The following is a 21,247-nucleotide window of genomic DNA, read 5'->3' as shown; positions in this document are numbered from 1 at the left end:
ATTTGGGGAGTGAACCATCAGATGGAAGCTCTTCTTCTCTGTCTCTCCTCTACATCTGCCTTTCCAATTAAAAAAAAAAAAAAAAACTTAAAAAAAGAGAACCAGCTCACATATGGGATCCTGGGGCATTAAAGGCAAGGACTTTAGCTGCTAGGCTACCGCATGGGTCCCTGAATAAATAAATAAACAATTTTTTCAATGAAAAATCAAGACTTTGCATTTGTAACAAGCAGCCAGGTGATCCGCCTGCCAGTCTGCAGAACCAACCACACCCTGAAGCCGGCTCTGGCGTGTGTCTTCCTCTGTTTTCAAATTGCACCCCATCGAAGAATTCCTCTGCGGAGGTGCTTCTCCCTCCCTTCCTCTTCTCATTCCTGTTCACTTCGCAAATACAACTTCTCTGGCTGGAAAAAAAAAATGAATTCTGTGTCTTAGAAAGCAGTCTACAGAGTATATTGGCACATAGGTAGTGGAGTTTTGCAAAATCACTGTTATATCTACACCAACTCACTACCACAACGTCTTTTTTCTCCAAGTGTGTTTATGAAGCAAATGCATTGCCCTTCCATGGTGTTTTGAACAAAAGATGGGGACTGAAGGCAGAAAACAACCTGGAAGCCAGGAGCCGTCACAGCTGCAGGGTCCCTGCGGATTACAGCGCACCGACAACCTAAGTAACGCAGTGCTGATGCTTCCGTGGGGGCGCCTTAAAGCACCTCCCCAGAGCGACCACCACCACCCCAGCCAGTGAGCCCCTTGCAGGTGCCTGGGGTGGGGCTTGCGGCTTTCCCGCACCTCAAAGGGATGCGGCAGCTCCTCGCCCGACCCCAGCCCTCCGCAGGCAACTGGAGACCACCTCCCCCTGGCCCGGTCGGGGCCCCCACGATGCTCCTCCCGGAAGAGTGGGGACCTAGCTGCCCACAGGCCCCGCCCTTTCCTTCCTCGGCGTCCCGGGGTCTGGGGTGGGCGTGGCCAGGCGCCTTTAGGTAGCCCCGCAGCTCCGCGGCTGCTCACTGGGGCCGCGGTGGAAGGACCAGCCTGCAGCCCCTGGCCGGGGGCGAGCTAAACCGGCGATGAGCCTGTCGGGCCGCCTGCTGCTGTGGCTCGGAGCCGCGGGTAAGGGCCGTCTGGCAGCCGGGGCGCCTTTCTGCGCCGGGGTGTTGCGGTCATAGCAGACCCGGTCCCGCCCAGATCACGCATCTTGGAAAGGAGGAATGAACCTGAGGTTTTAGCATCTCCTGGGGGGCGGGCTGCAGTCCGGGTCCTGAAAAAATACCAGAAGCGCCTGTAGGAACGAGCTTAGCGCGGCCTGAGCGGTCATCCCTGGGAATGGGCGGAGGCTGTATCGGGGCTTCGCGGGCCTAGTCGCCGGAGCCCGGGCTGGGCACTGGGCACCGGCAGGGCGGGGCTGGGGGTGTGGCCACCCAACCCGGGCAGGCTGCTGGGGGTTATGGTTTTTGTGCCCCCCTCCCGCCCCCAGTTAAAATCTTACTCCCTCGCCCAACACTGCTGTCGCCTCCACCTTTCAGGCGCCGTCCTCTGTTTCAGCTCGGGGTCCCAAGCGTCTTTTCAGGCATCTTCCGCGCGGCCCCTGTCCATCCCCGGTGCCCAGGACTCGAGAGTCACCACCCGACCTGGCAGCTTGGCGCCTGCCTCTCTGAACGTCCCAGGTGAACTCGGGGCTCTTCCCTGCTCCGCTGCGCAATGTGCCCAGACCCCTTCGGCCCACCTTAAGCCTGGCCTTGGGCTGCAAGACCCCTTCCTCTCTCCCTGCTCCCAGGCTCCGAGGGGCCGTGGCTGTTCTCCACCTGCGGGGCCAGCGGCCGGCGCGGGCCCACACAGGCGCAGTGTGACGGGGCGTACGCGGGCAGCAGCGTGGCGGTGACGGTGGGCGCCGCGGGGCCGCTGCGAGGCGTGCAGCAGTGGCGGGCGCCCAGTCCCGGGCAGTATCTGTAAGTGCGGATGGGGGCACGGTGGGCGGTGACCCTCCGGCCCCGGGTTCTTTAATAATGGACGCAACATTGCGTCTTGGGGTGTGCCAAAGCAACGTCGGTCCCCTGACCGCCGACCCCCGAGGAACCGGGTCAGTCAGCAGCGCTTTGGATCCTTAACTCCTTAAACAACACGAAAAATTGAAATAGTTGGTGTGCAAACCCAATCTTCCGATTCCTTCAAAGTCTCCTGCAGCCTCTAAGTTCCCCCTCCCCTAGACAAATCCTGGAGCTACCCCGGGTCCAGATGGCGCGGGGACTCAGGACCGTGTCCCGCAGGATCTCCGCGTACGGAGCTGCCGGCGGCAAAGGCGCCAAGAACCACTTGTCGCGAGCCCACGGGGTCTTCGTCTCGGCCGTCTTCTCCTTGGGCCGCGGGCAGCCGCTGTACATCCTCGTGGGACAGCAGGGAGAGGACGCCTGTCCCGGAGTAAGCGGTGCCGGGGTGCGGTGGGGAGGGCAGAGCCGTTGTGAGTGCTGCGGGTCTTTCCCTGGTGCGTGGACGCCAAGCCCAGCCCACCCCGGTGTGCCTGGGGTCGGCAGGGGAGCCCGGAGAGCCAGCGCGTCTGCCTCGGAGAGTCCGGGGCGGCCGAAGAGCAAGAGACGAAGGATGGCACCGGAGCGGTCCCGGGGTCGCGGCGCTGGGCTGGGGGCGGCGGGGGCGGCGGGGGCGGCACCTACGTCTTCCAGGTAGGAGCGCCGTGCGCGGGTTGCCCGAGGTAGATGGAGTCCGGAACCCGTACCGGGGGTGCGCAAGAGCCGCGCTCCTTCCGCTCCTGAGGTCACTCTCTCCCTGAGTCCCGGGGTGGGACCGGTCACCCGGGGGCGCGGGCGGTGGGCCCTGGGCCTCGCTGGACGGCTGCGGCGCGCGTGCCTGAGTGCGCGGCTGGCCCCTCAGATGCGCGAGGGGGAGCTGGAGCCGCTGCTGGTGGCGGCCGGAGGCGGCGGCCGGGCCTACCTGAGGCGGCGGGACCTTCGCTGGCCTGAGGCTGCCCCGGAGAAGCTGGAGAACCGCTCGGCGGCGCCCGGGAGCGGCGGCAGAGGCGGGGCGGCAGGTAAGGGCGCGCGGCAGGCGGGCGGGCGTGCCCCCTGCGTCGCTACCGCCAGCCATCCCTGCTGTCCTTCTGCAGGTGGAGGCGGCGGCTGGACTTCTCGGGCCGCCTCATTGCAGGCTGGCCGCTCGCTGCGGGAGGGGGCTGAGGGTGGCCAGGGCTGCACCGAAGCCTGGGCTGCGCTCGGCTGGGCCGCAGCTGGCGGCTTTGGCGGCGGCGGCGGGGCCTGCACCTCAGGAGGAGGTGGCGGCGGCTACCGGGGTAGGTGCATGACTGGGGAGGCTGCTGGGCAACTCTAGAAAAGAAGTGAGGTTAGACGCCTAGAACAGGCCCACACTCTAACCCGTTCCAGGCCAGAATGGGGGAGCTTTCTAGGCTTGCAAACCCCACTTGCTGGAATTGCATTTCAGGACCGCTCATGAAAAGGAGACTCCTGGTTTGTTCTGCAGGTGGGCTCTGGAGGAGTTGGGAGGCGGGCAGCAGGCAGGGATGGTGTAGGTCAGTTTCCAGCTGTAAAATTGGAGAGGCCTAACCCGCACATTCCATTCCTGTGAGTTGGCAGCTGTGGAGGGAAGCCCAAGGCACAAGCTCGTTGCCACACCGCAGAGCACATTAGAATCATCCAGGGGGCGCTGGGGCAGCTTAGAGGTGGTTTGTTGGAAAGGGGCTGAGCATTTGCATTTGTTTTTAGAAAAAAATCAATGCCTTAATTTTTTAAACTGTATTTTACTTTTTTTAAAGATTTTTTTTTTATTGCAAAGTTAGATATGGAGAAGAGGAAAGACAAAGAGGAAGATCTTCCGTCCAATGATTCACTCCCCAAACGGCCACAATGGCCAGATCTGCACTGATCCAAATCCAGGAGCCAGGAGCTTCTTCTGGGTCTCTCACATGGGTGCAGGGTTCCAAGACTTTGGGCTGTTCTCCACTGCTTTCCCAGGCCACAAGCGGGAGCTGGATGGGAAGCAGGGCTACCAGGATTAGAACTGACACCCACATGGGATCCCGGTGCATGCAAAGCAAGGACTTTAGCCTTTAGGCTACCATGCTGGGCCCAATGCCTTAATTTTTAATGAGCAGTTGTATATACTTAAGGTGAAGGGTATGATGTTTCAAATATACGTATCTACTGTGCAATGGCTAATTCAAGCCATTCAACACAGGTTCCACCTCACAGTAGTTATGCTTTGTGGAGGACAGCCCTTAAAACCTACCCTCTGAACGGTTTTCGAGAATGCATTGGTACCCCTAGTGGCCATGTTGTACTGTAGCTGTCTTGAACCCACGCCTTCCATCTGCCTGAATGGTGTATCCTCTACCTTATTTTCAAAATATCCTGAGCCTGGAAACCACTGATGTGAACAAATAGAGCCAGTGCCTGGGCTGTGCCATCCATAAAAGCTTCCCACCCATCAGCCACTTTTGTCCCCAGAAATGGAATGTGTGTAGGCAGGCCTCTGGTGTTTTATAGCTGAGGACTTGGGACTCAATGGCTCAGACCCACGGGAGATGTCCCAGCCCAGCCTGTGCCAGGCCCTACGGCCTCGGATGACTACGCCCTCGCTGCCACTCTAGTCCCTCAGCTCCTACCTGTACGCAGCTGACACTTAGGCTATAAGGCCAGTGGGGGTGCAGGGTGATGTGAGGCAGTGGTTACCCCATCCCCCCCTCTTCTCTCCATCACTCTCAATCTGCAGGGGGTGACGCTTCAGAGACTGATGCCCTCTGGGCCGATGGGGAAGATGGGGTGTCCTTCATACACCCCAGCAGTGAGCTCTACCTGCAGCCACTGGCAGGTATTGGGCCCAGCTCTCCACCTCTCTGCCTGGCCTCGCCTCTTTCCATCACTCCAACTCACCCCCCAACTCGAGCCCACTCCCCTGTGACCCACGTGGTTCCTGCATGGCGTGAAAACATTTGGAAAGTGTGCTGGTGGTTGTGATGCCAGTAGGAGGCATTCTGGAGAGCTTGTTAAGTGCCCTTGCTAGAAATTCTCTTCACGTACCTGTGAGCTCCGGTTCCCAGAGAGGGAGGAGTCCCCCAGGTTCCCCCACCCGCCTCGAAATCCTGGCCAGACCCATTAGCCTTGTGGCTGGGGACATGCATGTCTCCACCCCACAGTTATGGAGAGCCATGGAGAGGTGGAGATCCGAAGACACCTCAACTGCAGCCATTGCCCAGTGAGAGACTGCCGGTGGCAGGCTGAGCTCAGGCTGGCCCAGTGCTTATGCCCGGAGGGCATGGAGCTGGCGGTGGACAACATCACCTGTGTGGGTATGTCCTGCCGAGGTTGATGCTCACAGGCTGGGAGGAGCAGTAGGGCCCTGGGAAGTATGGAACAGGGCCTACTGTGAGCCAGGCGTGGGGCTAGGAGCAGGGTGGATGGCTTGGTATAGGCCAGCGCATGCTATCCAGGGAGGATGGGGTGTCCAGGGAGAGAGGCGAGATGAACAGACATGTGCCTCGTCCCGCGGAGGCCTGGGGGTTCTGCAGTGGGGAGAAGCTGCATTTGTGCAGACTGATTGAGAGCAGGATCAGGTAAACGTTCATGCTGGAGCCGAGTCTTGAAGCAGAGGTGAGACTTGGGGTAGTGGAGGCCCAGAGAAGGGCTCCCACTGTAGGTGTCTCTCTCTCCCCAGACCTGCCAGTACCCCCGGGTCCTCTGGTGCTGATGGTGGCTGTGTTGGCGACCTTGACCCTGAGCCTCCTCATGGTGTGTGGGGTCCTAATTCTAGGTATGGAGCTTCCAGCAGGCATGACTGGCTCAAGCCACCTTTTCCCCATCCACCAAATTGTAACGGGCTTCTGTAGGGGGACTGACTTCAAGGCCCTGCCTTCTGGGGCAGATGCTGGTTGTGCAGCCAGTTAGACCTCCACCTGCATCCCATCTGGGAGTGCCTGCTGTGAGTCCCTAAGCATCCTGGAAGGAAGCAGATGACTCGGGACTTGAGTCCTTGCCACCCACATGGGAGACGCATGTTTCCTGGTTTCCACCTGGCCCAGCCCTTGCTTATTGTGGGCATTTGCAGAAGAAACCTTCTGCTTTCCTCATAATAAATTATACTTTAAAATGCCCCCTCTGGCCCCCAGGAAAGCAGAGCTGGATGCCTCTGGGCTTCTAGGAGTAGAAGCAGGGGTGGGACCTGGAAAACACATTGACCTTACTGGGCATCTGGAGAGGTGTCTAGGGCAAGGACATGTGTGGCAAGGGGCCAACAGGCAGGGAGATGATATGCCACTGTCCTTCCTGCCCCCAGTGAACCAGAAGAGGTGGCAGGGCCTATGGGGGACGCGGCTGCCAGGCCCTGAGCTCGAGCTGAGCAAGCTCCGAACGGCTGCCGTCAGGACAGCTCCCAATCCCTATTACTGCCAAGTGGGGCTTGGCCTGGCCCAGTCCTGGCCTCTGCCTCCGGGGCTCACCGAGATCTCCCCAGCCAATGTCACTCTGCTCAGGTGAGCCAGCCACCTCCTTCTGCAAACCTCTGTCCTCGGAATTGCCCCCTACCCTGCTGCTTGCTGGACTGATCTCACAGTTGGGATAGTACCTGGCCCCAAGCCCCCTACGTGGGAGATAGCGGTAGAGGGTGGAGTGGTATGGGATCAGAGAAGTTGTTCAAGGTCAGCTCTCAGCCCCCAGTCCTGGAATGGCAGGGAGCTCAGGGTGCGACTCTTCCACAGCCTGAGGTTTAGCTCCCACAAGGAGTGCCTGCAAGGACATAGGGAAGGCCCCATCTGGTACTCCCAGACTGACTTGGACCTCACAACTGTCCTTTCTTCTGTCCTGGCTCTGTGTCAATGGCACCTTCTCAGAGCTTATACTTGATGACACGCCATGTTGCAGAGAATACTCTGACAGGATCAGCTGGGCACAGGAGGGAGCCAGGGGGACAAAGAGACAACAGGTGCCCAGACCTCTAGGTCCTGTCTGCAGGCCAGCCACTCTGACCCTGTCTTCCCGCAGAGCCCTGGGCCATGGTGCCTTTGGGGAGGTATACGAGGGATTGGTAATTGGCCTTCCTGGGGACTCCAACCCCCTACAGGTGGCTATCAAGGTAAGAGGGGCCTGAGGAGGATGGCCTGGTAGTTAGATACCTGCCTCCTATTAGCAGAGTACCAGTCCTACCCCTACTCCCAAGTTCCCAATTCTAGCTCTCCACTGACATGCAGGAGTTGATGAGGCAGCAACTACTGGCTCAAGTAGCAGAGACCCTGCCACCTTCGTGGTAGACCTGGATTGAGGATGCAGTTCCTTGCTTTGGCTCCACGCTGGAGCTTTTGCTAGCATTTTGGGGTTCTTGGTGTGTCTCTGCCTCAAGTTTGCATATTTGTTTGAAAGAGGAAGGTGTGCTTTCTAGCTGGGGGTAGGTGAGCAGGGCCCCTGGGAGGGAAGGAAGAGCAGGTGCTGGAGCCCATGCCAAGCCGCCTGCCCCAGGAGTCCCAGGGAGCCAAGGAACTGTGCCTTTCCTCTTTCCAGACCCTGCCGGAACTATGCTCACGTCAGGATGAACTGGATTTCCTCATGGAGGCGCTCATCATCAGGTGCATGGAGGGGGTGGGTGGTGATGGAGGCCGAAGTCCTTCCCTCCACACGTGGGCTGAGTGGCAGCAGCACAGGGAGCCCAAGGCCCTCTGCAGCTTTGGGGTGCCTAGTTTATTTCCTCACTGGTGATGTGGTGTATGCACACCCCACTCAGCAAGTTCAGCCATCGGAACATTGTGCGCTGTGTGGGCCTCAGCCTGCGAGCTGCCCCACGCCTCATTCTGCTGGAGCTGATGTCCGGTGGCGACATGAAGAGTTTCCTGAGGCACAGCCGGCCACACCTGGTGAGACCCCTCTTCCCCCAACTCTCCAGAGCCTGTCCCTCGTGTCCTGAGAGACAAGGCTCACATTTCTGCTGACTCCTCAGGGCCAGCCGTCACCTCTGGTCATGCAGGACCTGCTGCAGCTGGCCCAGGACATCGCGCAGGGCTGCCACTACCTTGAGGAGAATCACTTCATCCATAGGTGAGGAGCAACCCTGGCTTGGGGAACTCCAGCATGGCTCCCTTCCCTGAAACCCAAGGAAGGTCCCCAGCTCCTGCTTGCTGGAGGTTGATTTTTTTTCTCTCCTCTGGGTTTTCTTCAGGGACATTGCTGCCCGGAATTGCCTGCTGAGCTGTACTGGGCCCAGTCGAGTGGCCAAGATTGGGGACTTCGGGATGGCAAGAGACATCTACCGGTGCAGGCCTTGGGGAAAGGGAAGGGCTGCTGCTCCCTGAGGTCCAGGAGCACTCTGGCCTGATCTGTAGAGCTCACAGCCATCCTCCTCCCTCCTGCAGGGCCAGTTATTACCGCAAAGGGGGCCGAGCCTTGCTCCCCGTCAAGTGGATGCCCCCAGAGGCCTTCTTGGAGGGCATCTTCACTCCCAAGACAGACTCCTGGTGATAACACACCCTAGCTGATCTCCCGTGTGGGGAGGGGGCTGCACCTGCTGGGCCTCACTGATATCTCCCCCTACACACCCCAACTTCTGATGCAGGTCCTTTGGGGTGCTGCTCTGGGAGATCTTCTCCCTAGGGTACATGCCCTACCCTGGGCGTACCAACCAGGAGGTGCTGGACTTCGTTGTGGCAGGAGGTCGCATGGACCCTCCCAGGGGCTGTCCGGGACCCGTGTGAGTTTTTTTTTGTTTGTTTGTTTTTGTTGTTTAAGAGAACTGCCCTGGTGGGAGGCCCTTGCTGTGTGTGGGCACCGACACCTGCCTTTCTTCAGGTACCGCATCATGACGCAGTGCTGGCAGCACCAGCCTGCACTCCGCCCCAGCTTTGCCAGCATCCTGGAGCGGCTTCAGTACTGCATGCAGGTGCCCCTGTCCTCCTCCCCCGTCCTGGCCTTCAGGGTAGGAGGTCACTAGGACATAGGGCAGAAGTGGTAAACCACCTCTCTGATCTCTCTCTCCTCCCCGTCACAGGACCCCGATGTGCTGAATGCACCTCTGCCCGTGGAGCTGGGGCCCACACTGGAGGAGGAAGGAGCCCCTGGGCTGGACCCCGGGCCTCTGGGAGGACCAAGACCCCTCCAACCTCGGGAACTGGGTGCCGAGAACATGACAGGCTGGGCAGGGCAGCCTCTTGGCCACTGGCTGGCCTCTGGCCTCAAACCCCTCCAATCCCGGGGCCTGCAGCCACACAGCCTTTGGAATCCCACCTATGGCTCCTGGGCTCCCGGGGAGCAGGAGGTTGAGGACTGAGTCACTTGGGTGCTGACCACAGCCCTCGCTCCTCCTACACCCCGACCCAAGCTTCTAGGGGGCTGCCTCCCATCTCCTCAGCAGCTGGTGTCCCCTGTGGCCAGTCTCAGGATGACCCAGGGTCTGCTGGAAGCCAGCCTCAACACCACTTCCAGCCTCCTCTCCCCTCCCCTTGTCTGAGTGGGTGGTCCTTCATCAGGTCTGCAGGTGTCTCTAATAAAAGGCCCTTGTGGCACCCTGAAGTGATCTGAGTGCGTGAGGGTCACCAGGGAAGGGAGGGGATCACGCCGGAGCCAGTGAGCTGGGGCTTTTTTTATTGGGCACGGAGTCCATTGTAGTGTGGGAGGTTCCACCCACAGGTCTAGGGTTAGGGAGAAAAATGCATTATACAGGCTGCACCAGACAGGGGCAGAGCCTGCTCAGAAGGATTGGGCTGAGGGAGAAGCCCTTTGTCCCTCCCTTCCCATAAATTAGTGTCATAGTGTCATTCCACCCTGGACAAGCAGGGCTTCTTTCAAGGAGCCAACCCCCTGGTGTTGGCAAAGCGCCCCTTAGCGGTGCACCGGGCCCCGCACAGCGGGGTTCCAGTCTCTGTCCGGCATGCATGGTTGGGGACTCTGCCACAGTTCCGAGTGTGTCTCAGTGGCTGGCCCAGGCGGGAGGACAAGGACCCAGCCTCATCTCTCAGCCAGGCTGGCCAGGATGCTAATGAGATTGTCCAGCCCCAGCAAGTAGCCGTCTTCGCGGTTGCCCTCCTCCCAGGGCAGCCGGTGGTCCAGGATCTGGCCGTCAGGGAGGGGCGTGGTCTTGCCAAAGTCGATGAGCCACACGCCGGCGCGATGGCAGTGGTCGTGCACAAAGAGGAGTGAACTGCCAATCACCTGCGAGCCACGCGTGGCTGGTCAGGCTGCGAGGCCCTGGCCCCGCCTCCTCTCCCCATCCTACCCTCAGAGGTCACACAGTAGCTCCCCGGGGTCTCTCACCTCATGCCTCCTGAAAAACTCTGAGACCTCCAGGGTGTCCCGGATCTGCTGCAGGCGGTTCAGATACCTCCTCTGCAGGAGATACAGGGAGAGCAGGGCAAGTTAATTCCTCCCTCCAGCTAGGAGGGTCCCAGCTAGCCGCCGTGCACCGGTGCGCGGCCAGGGCTCCCCACCCCGTTCTCGGTTCTGGGCTCCGGTTCTCACCAGCACTTCCGCATCTCCTTGCACAAACTCCTCAAAGACGCGAATCACCTGCTCCCGGCTTCGCGTGGTCTTGAAGTCGGTACTGCAGGAGCCGTCTGCTTTCTACACGAGATGGGATGGGAAGCGTCAGGAGTCAGGGAACCCACACTCAGTCCCTCCAGGGGGCGGGGAGGAGGGACACCGAGGAAAGGCCAGGCCCACCTTGATGCCCTCGATGCGGAAGCCCAGCGTGGTGCTGGAACTGATGCCTTCCCGCCACTGCATGTAGCGCGGCTTGGTGACGGCGCGCTGCGCGTGCTCCTCCTCGGTGGGCGCCCCGGGATCCACCGCCAGCATCTTCTTGTACATGTCCTTCCGCAGCTTGGGCCGCTCACGCGCCTTGGTCAGCTCCTCCTCCAAGTATGTCCTATGTGCGGGATGAGGGTGGCACACAGGGACCCGATGGAGGACTGCACCCGGCACCCGCCTCCCTCCTCTTCCACCCTCGGCACGGCAGGGCACCCTACCTGACGCCCATCTTGCAGTCCAGCACGCAGGGCCCGTCGAAGCCCGCCAGCAGGTCCTGCAGCTGCAGGTAGCTCTCGCCATCGCGCTCCACCACGCCGTGGAAGGTGGGCACGCAGCCGCGCAGCGCGTCGGCCATCAGCCGCGCCAGGCACGAGCGCTCGGGCTCCGAGCTGCGCTTCAGGATCAGGCCGCTGGTGCCCGCCGCCTTGAAGCTCCCTGAGGACCCGCGCGCGGTTAGCGCTGCCCGGCCCCTTCCCGTCCCGGACGCCCCGCCCTCGCGCCGCCACGCTCACCCGTGTGTCCCGCCAGCTGCACCCAGGCGTAGCGCCTCTTGAAAGGGCTCATGACCGGCAAGTTCACCATGGTCCGGATCTTCTGCCAGTGGCTTTTCTGAAAGCGACACGGTGATGGGGCTGCAAATTAGTATGACGCGGGGAAGGCACAAGCCCTTACTCTTCTAAACACCTCGCCTGGCCCCTGCGGAAACCGCTGGGGCCGATGGAGGCCTTTCTTTATTCACTCCTTTGCACGGATCCTGAGGGGGCAATTCAGACTTCTTAGGTGTGCTGAGGAGAGCCCCGTCACGCCTTGACATCCGAAGGTTCTAACTCAAACGCACCAGCTTTGCCATTGCCCCGCAACCTGCACAGCCTACAGGCGGCGGTGGATTAAGACACATCCCCAATCCAGCTCCCTGTTGAGGCATCCCGGGAATCAAAAGGACCACCCAAAGGAAAGACGTGAATGGAGTATCCTGGATCCTGGCCTAGGCTTGGCTCAGTCCTGGTTACTGTGGGAATTTGGGATGCAAGATCTCTCTCTGCCTTTCAGATAAACGAATTCTGCAGAACCAGTAGTATCACGTATTGGCTAATATGCCACCCCTCCACTTGCCAAGCAGCTCCGACAGCCTCTATGAGTGACAGCTGCCCCATTTTCGATCCAGCTCCCTGCTTGTGGCCTGGGAAAGCAGCAGAGGATGGCCCAAAGCCTGGGGAGCCTGCACCCACAAGGGAGATCCTGAAGAAGCTCTGGGATCCTGGCTTGCTGCATGGACAAGCCCAAGCCATTGTGGCCATTCGGAGAATGAACCAGCAGATGAAAGACTCTGTCTCTCCTCTCTGTAACTCGGTCTTCCAAATAAAAATAAATCAATGCTTAAAACAGAGAAGTAGGGCCCAGCACAATAACCGAGCAACTCTAAGTCCTCACCTTACGTGTGGGATCCCATATGGGTGCTGGTCCTCATCCCGGTGGCCCCACTTCCCATCCAGCTCCCTGCTGTGGCCTTGGGAAAGCAGTCAAGGACAGCCCAAAGCCTTGGGACCCTACACCGGTGTAGGAGACCTGGAAGAGCTCCTGTCTCCTGGCTTTGGATCAGTGCAGCTCTGGCCATTGCAGCCACTTGGGGAATGAATCATCCGACAGAAGATCTTCCTCTCTGTCTCTCCTTCTCTCTGTATATCTGACTTTGCAATAAAAATAAATCTTAAAACAAAACAAACAAACAAAAACCCAGAGAAGTGATTAGTAAACGTTGTGCTCCCTTGGCCTAGGCACCTTGCTAGATTGCTCTTCGAGAACTTGTGAGTCATGGCTGAGTTCGCCCCTCCTGACAATTGCAGGCTCCCAAGGGAGCTGAGAGCAGGGTTGGGTGGGGCTACAACTTTGCATTCAGCCTGAGAAACAAGGCTGTGTGTGTCAGTTTCCTCATCTATAAAATGGGGAAATGGCCATGTCTGCAGGCCATTGTGGGCAGTGCACGGGGGCCTGTGTGTGGCAGCACCTCATCTCTCAGCCCTGCTCAGCAGGCCAAGCTAGTCACTGTAGCCCAGTCCCCGCTTTGGCCTGCTCCAGGTCCTCTGAAGAAAAGAAAACTGGCTGGTCATACAGGAGGCCAGCTCAGCCTGGGGAGAGTGGCCTGGCACTCCCCAGGATGTTCTTGCCATCCCTGCATTCTATACACTGCACATGGGTGGGCACAGCCTGGCACACATGTGGCTCTGATGTAAACCCTCGGGTGGGGAAAGGAGGGGTAGGCTTATCCTCTCAGACAACAGGGGCGAGGAAAGGCAGAGCTGGTTAGTTTCATTTCCTTTTTGGTGTTACTCCTCTATCTCAGGACCTCTGCTTCTCATGGTAACACCAGGTCTCAAAAGAGCTCACAGCCTTCCTGCCTCCCCTGACCCCAAGTCTGAGCAGTCTAATCCTCCTCGTGCACAAGTGCAGTCCTCTAGGCTGTATGTCTGCCGTTTCCTCCCAGGGAATGTGTCTTTCACAGTGTAGCCACCCTGGAACCCGGAGCCAGCCACCTTGACCCTCTAAGAATGAGGAGAGCTGAGGGGGAGGGGAAGTGCCACTGGCCACAAAGCCCTCACCTGTGTGGTGGGAGGAGGGCAGGCTCGCTGAGAGTACTTGGGTGGGGAATCAGCAGCCAGCTTTAGGCCTTCAGGCTAGGCTCAGTAAGCTCAGGCAGGTTGTGTTTGCTCTGGGAGGACATAGCTGCTGTGCTCACACAAGCCAGCATGCACCGCATGCCTGCTGTATGCCAGGCCCTTGGTCCCCCACCGCACAGCGTGGCTGGCCGCTTTCCTATGGAAGGCCCTGTATGGCACACTCAAGTGTGATCACATGTCCAATTCCCCAGGGATCTGGGGGTGTCGTCAGCAGCAGCCCACCAGAAGCATGTCATCTCTTTCAAAACTCCCTTTTTAAAAAATCTTTAAATACATACAAGGCTTGCATTTTGCTGCATAATAAATCTGAGCTTTATTATAAAACTCCCCACCCCCAAACATCCAAGTAAAATTCCAGAAAGATGATGTAGGCACCATGTATATTCAGTAACTGCCTCTCAGACCCCAGGCACCGGCTCCTGCACGGCACCTGGGTGGAGAATCATGCCAAGAAGGCGAGGCACATGCACAGCAGACACTCTGCTCCAAGTTCTATTATCACCCCCACTTTTTCCCCAGGGAATCCAGAGTCCGGGTAGTCAGCACCCTCTCTCCATGACTCCCTAGCCAGAACCCCCCACCGGCACAGCTCTGTACCTCCATTCTCAAATTGCTCCAGAAGAGGTTCCCAAGTCCATGCGGAACTCAGATGGGACAGATCCTAAGAACCCTGCCCCCCACACCGTGGGCTTTGCAAGGTTGGCAGCCCTGGGGTGAGCGTTTTGATAGCTAAGGAAACCTCTAAGATGGTGGGGAGGGGGCAAGGCGAGCCCATTTCTAAAGCTGGCCAGAGGCAGCATGGCACCTGCTGGCAGAATCTGGGTAAGAGTGGAATGAGAGTGGGCTTAGTGGGAGGATGCATCCAGCTGTGCAGCCACACCAGCTGAAGGGAGAACTGGCTGTGGGTTAGACCGGGGGGAGGGGGGGACGGCAGCCCCACCTTCCCTCCTGGGATCCCTGGATGCTGTGAGCAGGGGCTGCGTGGGGCTGGGAAGGGTTAGCAGCAGCCCACTCCTACTTGATTGAGATGTGACACAGCATCCGCTTGTACTCAGGCTGAGGGAAAGGGAGCACATCCCGTCCTTCCCACCTTAGTTCTGTGGTAAGAGAAGCAGCTACTAAGGCTGTTGCTAGCCCTGTAGTTTCCAAGCGCCTTTCCCGCCCAGCCTCTCTCCAAGCCCTCCCACCAGCACTTGAGGTTGCACATGATTCAACTCTCTTGCCAGTAAAGGGACACTGCTCAGGCAGGGAAGCAGGGGCTGCAAAAGCCAGGGCACTCTACCCTTGAACCTCAGAGAGCGTCTCCCCCTCCTGTGTCCCCCACAGGAAGGAGGCACTTCACAAGCTCAGTATGTCCAAAAGGCTGCTGGGCTAAATCCTCAAGCACACAGGGACTAGGGCACATGGGCATGGGAGGGGAGGTCCTTTTGAGCAGGTAGAACTTTTATTGAACACATGTCAGAATTCTAGCAGGTCGATGTTGCAGATCTATGATGTGCGAGTGTATGGCGTGGCCAAGGTCTGGGGGCCCGAGCTGCCCTCCCTGGGATACCAGTGCACACCTGGGGTGGTGGGTGAGGGATGGAGACTGGGCACCTTGGGGCAAAACTGGGAAATCAATTTTGCCCTTGAAGCCCTCACCTAACCCGTCCTTGGTCTAAGCTCCCTTCACCTGCTCAGGCATCAACTCCAGCCAGGACCCGCTCTTTGTCACGGGTCTGATCCTCATCCCTGCTACCCTCCCAGGGCCCCCCTTCGTCCAGTCTGAAGCTCTCTACCATTCCAACACCCCCTCCATGTCCCAATTGCCCTATCAAACTAGCACTCCCGGTGGTGGTGGTGGTGGTGAACACAGTTTAAATTTATAAAATGATTTGCACTAAGGTATAAGTGACCCACGACTTCACCTTCCCATGGGTCTATGCTTTTTAAAAAGGAAGTCTGTTAACCTAAATTCTGCTCTATAATTAGTGGAAAGTGATGTGCAGGAGTTCGTAGTCCAGGAGGGGACAGCATCCAGGTCTCCTTACCTATCCTGGAGACCAGAGGGAAGAAAAGCAGGTGCCCAGGCACCAAATACCCTCACTTGCACTACCATAGCAAGTTGCAAGTGTTTAAGCAGGTGGCTTTATAAAAACGGAGTCCTGACAGCTGCCCTTGGGGGTGGCCTCTACCCTCACCTGGGATTCCCTAATCCACCACCCCAGGGGTGGAGGGAGTCTGCCCAGGGCCAACTTCTCAGCTAAGGGCAGGTTGTGTCACGCTCCTAGGAGGCAAGTGGGGCAGTACAGAGGCGCCAGCCTCAGTCTTCCCAGGCCTGAAAGGAAAAGACTGGCTAGCCCGGGAGGAAGCGCTGCCGGCAGCGGCACCTTCCCGCAGTTGCATCCTTCTCAGACCGCCAGCCTCTGCTTACTCTCTGGGGAAGCCCTAAAAGCTGCCAGGGCGGGTGCAGGGTGCCTCTACGGGGCCGGCCACGAGGCAAAGTCCGCTCCGGGCCGTTCCACGCGGGCGCAGGCAACACTTTGTCAACAGCCCCTAGCTTATCTGCCGCCGTGGCTGTTTGCCTTCGGGGAGGCCCCGGCGGGTTGGGGGTGGGGAAGGCCTGGATCACAGAGCCTTGAAGCTGGAAGGGCCCTCCGCCCTCCGCGGCCCTTCCACCTGCACCGGCTCCTGGCCGCGCCGGGTACGGCCGCGGCTTGTCCGCGCAGCCTTGACCCCCGTCTCGCCCCCACCTGGGTCCCCAGCCGGGACCTTCGGCACTGCGCCCGGCCGCAGGCCACGGGGGACCTCCTTCTCGCTCGTCCCTCCCCCCAGGCGCTTGGCCCGGGCCCCTGCGGGCGGAAGAGGCGAGTGGGGGGGGCGGTGCCCGCGCCCTCGGCGCCTCCACAGGTCGCGCCCTTTCAGCAGCGCCGGCTCGCAGGTGTGGGAGCTTTGAGTGGCCGAGCGGTGACCAGTGGCTCAGGTCTTTCCAACTCCCAGGACTCAAGTCTTTCTAACTCCCAAGGGTCTTTTCGCTGTCCGCACTGTCCTGCGTCTTGGAAGCCATGAGCGGTGGTCGACCAGCCAAGGTTACCTCGGGAACCACCACGAGCCGGGGTTGGGCCGGGGGCGGAGAGAGGGACGCGGCAGGCTCGTGACTGAGCCTCCGCTCCCTGCACCTGGCGGCGGGGGCTGTTCCCGCTCCCGCAAGCTTTTCCTTTTTCTTTCTCTCCTGTCACCTACACCACCTCCCCACCCCACCCCCGCCCTCGGGGTATTGTAATTCGCGGGGTGGGGAGAGCGGGGCGGGGCGCCGAGCCGCGGAGCTCGGGCCGGGCGTTACGCTGCTTCCCCCGCGCCGCGTCTAAGTCGTGACCAGGCCTCTGTCCGCAGCGTCCGGTCGCCCGGAGACCGGGGGCACCCCTCGCCTCTCACTGCGCTCCAGGGACACTTGCGTAACGTGGATCTAGAGCAACTCCTTCGCGCTGACTGCGGGCAGTTATTTAAAGTATTTGGCCTTGGTTAAAACCAGGGGGACCAAGAGGCTGTCTTGGGAGGGAACCGGGAAACACTTGTTCACCGCACCCCCGCCTGAGCTGAGGGTCCGATTCGGCCCCTAGAGCACCCAGGCGTCCAGAGGAGGAGACTAGCAGGCAGATCCTGCCCCTTGCCTGCCCTGTTTGCCTCAGTTTACTTTATCCCACCCAGGCCAGGCGAGTTTCAGGTACGCCCCGGGTGGGCTACTTTCGTCTCCCAGCCTTGCCTCAGCGCCCAGCCCCGCGCGCCTGCCTGCCCTTGCGTCCACGCCTCGTGCGGGCGCCGGGAGCAGACGGCAGCGGCTCCCGAGCGGAGCCTGGAGCGCGCCGCTCCACTCCCACTCAAGAGAGGGAAACCGTGGCAACGGCGGGGGTAGGGCCGTGGCACAGCAGAGGGGGCGGGCGGGAGGGAATCGGTCGCTCGCCTTTCTCTCTCCCCGAGGATTCCCCCTCAAGGTGAAGGTGCCTCTGGTCCCAATAATCCTCCCTCCGGGCCGTCGGGAGCGCCCCTCACTCATTGCACTGATCCTGGGCGCGCACGGGGCGCTCTCGCTTCGTCTTCGCCCCGGGGACCCGCTAGGAACCTGAGGAGCCCAGGTGAAAACTGCTGGGGCAGGGGGCCGGCCGCACCGTCTTGCACCCTCCCCCACCACGCTCCTCCTCAGCAATGGGAACGGCCCGCGGCGAGCTCGAGCTCCGTTCCCTCCGCGCTGGCCCGCCTCCGCGGCCCGTACCTGAACCACGTCCTCGCTCGTTTCCAGCTGCACGTTGCCGCGGCTCCGGCTTTCACTGTCGCTCAACAGATCGTCCTCCGAGTCCTCGAGAAGCGACGAGGAGCCGGTGGAGGAGAGTGACGAAGTGGACAGGCGGCGTGGCTGCTGCAGGTGCGAGTCCCCTGCCGGGAGACAGTCGCCCTCCGGCTCTGGGGGCCCGGGGCTGGCCTGGGGTACGTCCGGCTCCTCAGCTGTCACGGTCAGCTGCGGGATCACCGGGGCAGGGGAAGCCCGCGGGAGCCCGTTGGGCACCTGTCCCCCACGCCGCTTGGCCCCGCGGGCCCGGGGATCCCCTGCAGCAGCGGCGGCGGCGACCGCGGCACAGCGCGCCTCGAAGAGCAGGCGCAGCTCCCCGACGCTCCGGCGCGGGACCCTTTCCAGCCCGGGGCTGCAGGAGCCCGCGCCCCCCGGCCGCGCCATGCCCGCCGGGCCCCCGGGCAGGGTCATGTCCCGGCAGCGGCGCAGCAGCCGAGCCCACCAGCCCGCGGCACGGCGGGGACTGGAGACGCTCGGCGCCCCGGGCTTGGGACTGCCCCGGGGCGGAGCCTGTGCGCCTCCCGCCCGGGCCCCGCCTCGGCCGCGCCCCCACGCCCACTCCTTTCACTTTCAGAGACCGCGCGAGCCTCCCCCGGCCCCGGCGGGTCAGGGTTATTCCTTGGTTGGCAGGGAAGCCGAGGGACCCCGCGAGCGCCAAACCCAGGCTTGGCTCCTGTGGCCGCTCGCGCCTAAGCTCCAGATGGCCAGGGTGCCGCTGTGCCCTCAGGGCCTTGCCGTCTTCCCTGGGTATGGGAAGGCGAGGAATTCCTCCAGGCGATTCTAGCCCAGGCGCCGACCCTGCCACGCCCTCCCCCCTCCAGTCCCCCTAGACTCCTCTCCGTGTACCGTCCAAAGCGAACCCAGGCTTCCAGGCTAGGGGCCTTTCTCAGGCCGGGGTCCACGAATACCCAAAGAAGCTCTACCCCAGGGTGTGCGCCCAGGTGGGAGACCGGTCTGGGGAGGAGCTGCCCACTTACAAGGTCAGGGGGCGGGGCCTGCGCCTCGGGGCAGGCCACAGTTGCTACTCCCGCTGCCACCTCCTCTGACCGTTGGGCCTGGGGGGCAACTGCGGTGTGGCTTTAGTAGGTCCTTTTCACCTCCCTGAGTATCCGCGGGAGTAAGACAAAGGGAAAGATGTGTAATCCTGGACCGTCCACAACGAGGTTTAGTGTGTAGGTGGGCAGTGCCAGTCTCACATCGCCACAATCTGTGACTGGGAGGCAGCCCTTCATCTGATCCTCTCTAGCCCTTGGGCCACTTGGGGGTTGGGATGGGGAGATGAGGCAGTTTGGAGTGGTCAGCTGACCCCAAACCCACTTTGAGCTGCGAGTGGGGCTCCCTCAGCAGGGACCTGCTGCCTGGCACTGCTGGAACCTAGGTGGCCACAGGAAGATGGCCTCCCCACTAGGATGAAGGCTGCTGGGTGGGTGGCCCAGGAGGAGGGAGAAGAAGGGACCCTATTCCTGAGAGGGCTGTGGCAGGAGGCAGTGGAGGGGGTGCTGCCTCAAGCAGGTGGGGGGTGGGTGCTGTGGAGGGCAAACCTAGGGTGGGAAAAGCCAAGCCAGGGAAAGAAGGCAGGGAAGGGGGAGTGGAGTGAGCATGCGCTGTGTGCCAGGGCCCTGAGCACTGGATGGGTGACACAGGAGGCAAAGCAGAATCACCATCAGGTCTCTGTCTCCACTGCTGGGAGAACAGGCATGGATACGTCCTTGTTCTTGGGTCCAGCCCTGGGGTCCAGGGTGCCCCCAGGATCACCGGCTGCCCCCGACTGTCCACCAGGTGTTCCTTTGGAAGGGCAAGTTCCTAGAGCCCATGTTGTCAAGTTTTAGCATGGGAAGGGGCACTGGATGTGCCCTATCCTGGTCACAGGAAGCCAGCACACAGAAGAGACCCAGTGGACAAGGCTGTGTGTCTGGCCTGTCTCAGTTCCTGATTTGTCTACCTGTCAGCTTACTCTTGAATCCAGGGAAGGCAGAGTCTGTCTCCAGCTGGGCAGAAAACAGGTGTGGCCCTAGGTCCCTGCAGGGTTGAGGGACAGTGTGCAGGGGCTAGATAGATGTTCTCCTAGGCAAGCCAGGAAAGTGAATTGTGTGCCTCCATTGGCCCTTTTATGTATTGGAAGGGCTTAGTAGGATAGATTTTCCATCTGCTGGTTCAATCCCCAAATGCCCTCAACAACCAGAGCTGGGACACTTGGAGTCCAGGAGCCTATACTCCAACAGGGCTCCTGGGTCCATCGGCGGGAGACTCCAGTCATTAAGGCCTCCCCTGAGGCTTCCCAGCCCAGGCATAGGAGGCAGGTGGATCAGAAGCAGAGGTGGTGGCCACTTGCTCCCAAAGGCCCACCATTTCCCCTCCTTGTCAGATGAAAGGGATGCAGCAGAAATGAGAGCAATTTGGAGGCAGAAGGTTGTAAACTTGTGGACAGCCAGAACCACTATTCACCGGACCCACCAGGGCCAGTTTTGGCTCCCTGAGGCTAACTGGGAGTCTCCCCCGTGCTCCCAAGTGCACATAACAGCCTGGAGGGAAAGGGGGAAAGGGGCTGATTGGACTGTCCCATTGCTGGGGTCCGTGCAATCCTTGGTCTCATTCTTGTTCTTTTTTAAATTGGCAAGTCAGAGAGAGAAAGATCTTCCATTTGATGATTCACTCCCCAAGTGTCTGCAACAGCTGGAGCTGACTCGATCTGAGGCCAGGAGCTTTTTCCAGGTCTTCCATGCAGGTGCAGGGTCCCATGGCTTTGGGCTGTCCTTGACTGCCTTCCCAAGCCACAAGCAGGAAGCTGGATAGGAAGTGGGGCATCTGGGACTCAAACCAGCACTGGCACCACAGGCTGGCACAGGCTTAGCTTGCTACCCCAGGGGTGTTAACCCAATAATAGGATCTTTCTAAGGCCCTGGGATCCTGGTCCCTTAGCTGCCTGGTGCATCCCAAATCCTCTCTGGCGCTCTTTTCTACCTGGGGCCTGGGAGACAGGGCACTGGCCTGAGCCAGGATGGGGTGGTGCCCAGAAGAGTGAAAACTGTGTGTGCTTGGCACCTGGGACTCAGCCCCAACACCACCACCTTCCTCATCTGGGTTTCTCCTCTGTGCCATCCGACACAGGCCTGACTCAGGGGAATGTTCTGGAATGGATAAGAGTTGTACCTGCGAGGTTCTTGGCTGGCCCTCCACACTCTCATTTCAAAGGAACTAAATGTGTTTCTGCCTGAGAGTGTCCAGGAGGCCAGAATCCCCCGGGACACTCCAGAGCCAGGGCTTCCGGCCACAGCGTCGCTCCCAGAGGGGAAGGTGGAGGTCGGGCAGTGGGCCCGGGCTGGAAGAGCAAGAGCTGCTGTCTAAGATACTCCCGGATGCCGTCACCATCCTACCTCCTGCTGCTCCACGCACCTTCTCTGCCTAATCCCATTCGCGGAGCCTGGTGCAGAGCGTCCGGTGGCAGTTAGGGCCAGGAGTCTGTGCCACGGCGCGGCGCGTCGTACAAGTCGGTGATGGCG

General features: G+C 60.3%; 2 protein-coding genes across 4 annotated transcripts; one reads left to right on the top strand and one right to left on the bottom strand.

Annotated features, from left to right (window-relative positions):
* Nucleotides 1–993: 993 nt before the first annotated feature.
* On the top strand, nt 994–9,482 carry LTK (leukocyte receptor tyrosine kinase). 3 transcript variants are annotated; one of them, XM_040968837.1, is made up of 20 exons: nt 994–1,116; nt 1,530–1,670; nt 1,781–1,952; nt 2,271–2,421; nt 2,535–2,681; nt 2,890–3,046; nt 3,122–3,304; nt 4,741–4,839; nt 5,165–5,317; nt 5,683–5,778; nt 6,301–6,496; nt 7,005–7,095; nt 7,518–7,582; nt 7,738–7,867; nt 7,951–8,048; nt 8,170–8,262; nt 8,363–8,464; nt 8,563–8,697; nt 8,796–8,886; nt 8,995–9,482. In XM_040968837.1, exons 1-20 carry the CDS (start codon nt 1,074–1,076, stop codon nt 9,271–9,273), a joined length of 2,622 nt encoding a protein of 873 aa, XP_040824771.1. In that variant the 5' UTR covers nt 994–1,073; the 3' UTR covers nt 9,274–9,482. The 3 variants fall into 3 exon arrangements, with proteins under 3 accessions (XP_040824771.1, XP_040824772.1, XP_040824773.1); XM_040968838.1 differs by lacking the exon at nt 3,122–3,304; XM_040968839.1 differs by lacking the exons at nt 3,122–3,304; nt 7,005–7,095 and having other exon boundaries at nt 5,683–5,785; nt 6,418–6,496.
* An 88-nt stretch (nt 9,483–9,570) lies between these two features.
* Nucleotides 9,571–18,205, bottom strand: ITPKA (inositol-trisphosphate 3-kinase A). Its single transcript, XM_040968606.1, has 7 exons — nt 17,673–18,205; nt 11,261–11,357; nt 10,967–11,183; nt 10,662–10,866; nt 10,461–10,562; nt 10,257–10,328; nt 9,571–10,154 (listed from the first exon to the last, which is right to left on the bottom strand). The coding sequence occupies exons 1-7, from the start codon at nt 18,156–18,158 to the stop codon at nt 9,951–9,953; spliced, it is 1,383 nt and encodes a 460-aa protein (XP_040824540.1). The 5' UTR covers nt 18,159–18,205; the 3' UTR covers nt 9,571–9,950.
* Between the last annotated feature and the right edge of the window lie 3,042 nt (nt 18,206–21,247).

This window comes from Ochotona curzoniae, unplaced genomic scaffold (assembly GCF_017591425.1).
Source record: "Ochotona curzoniae isolate NIBS_2020 unplaced genomic scaffold, NIBS_Ocur_1.0 scaffold_4701, whole genome shotgun sequence".
NCBI classification, from domain to species: Eukaryota; Metazoa; Chordata; class Mammalia; order Lagomorpha; family Ochotonidae; genus Ochotona; species Ochotona curzoniae.
Note: the sequence above shows the minus strand (reverse complement) of the source record. Positions and strands in the feature narration are given on the sequence as shown.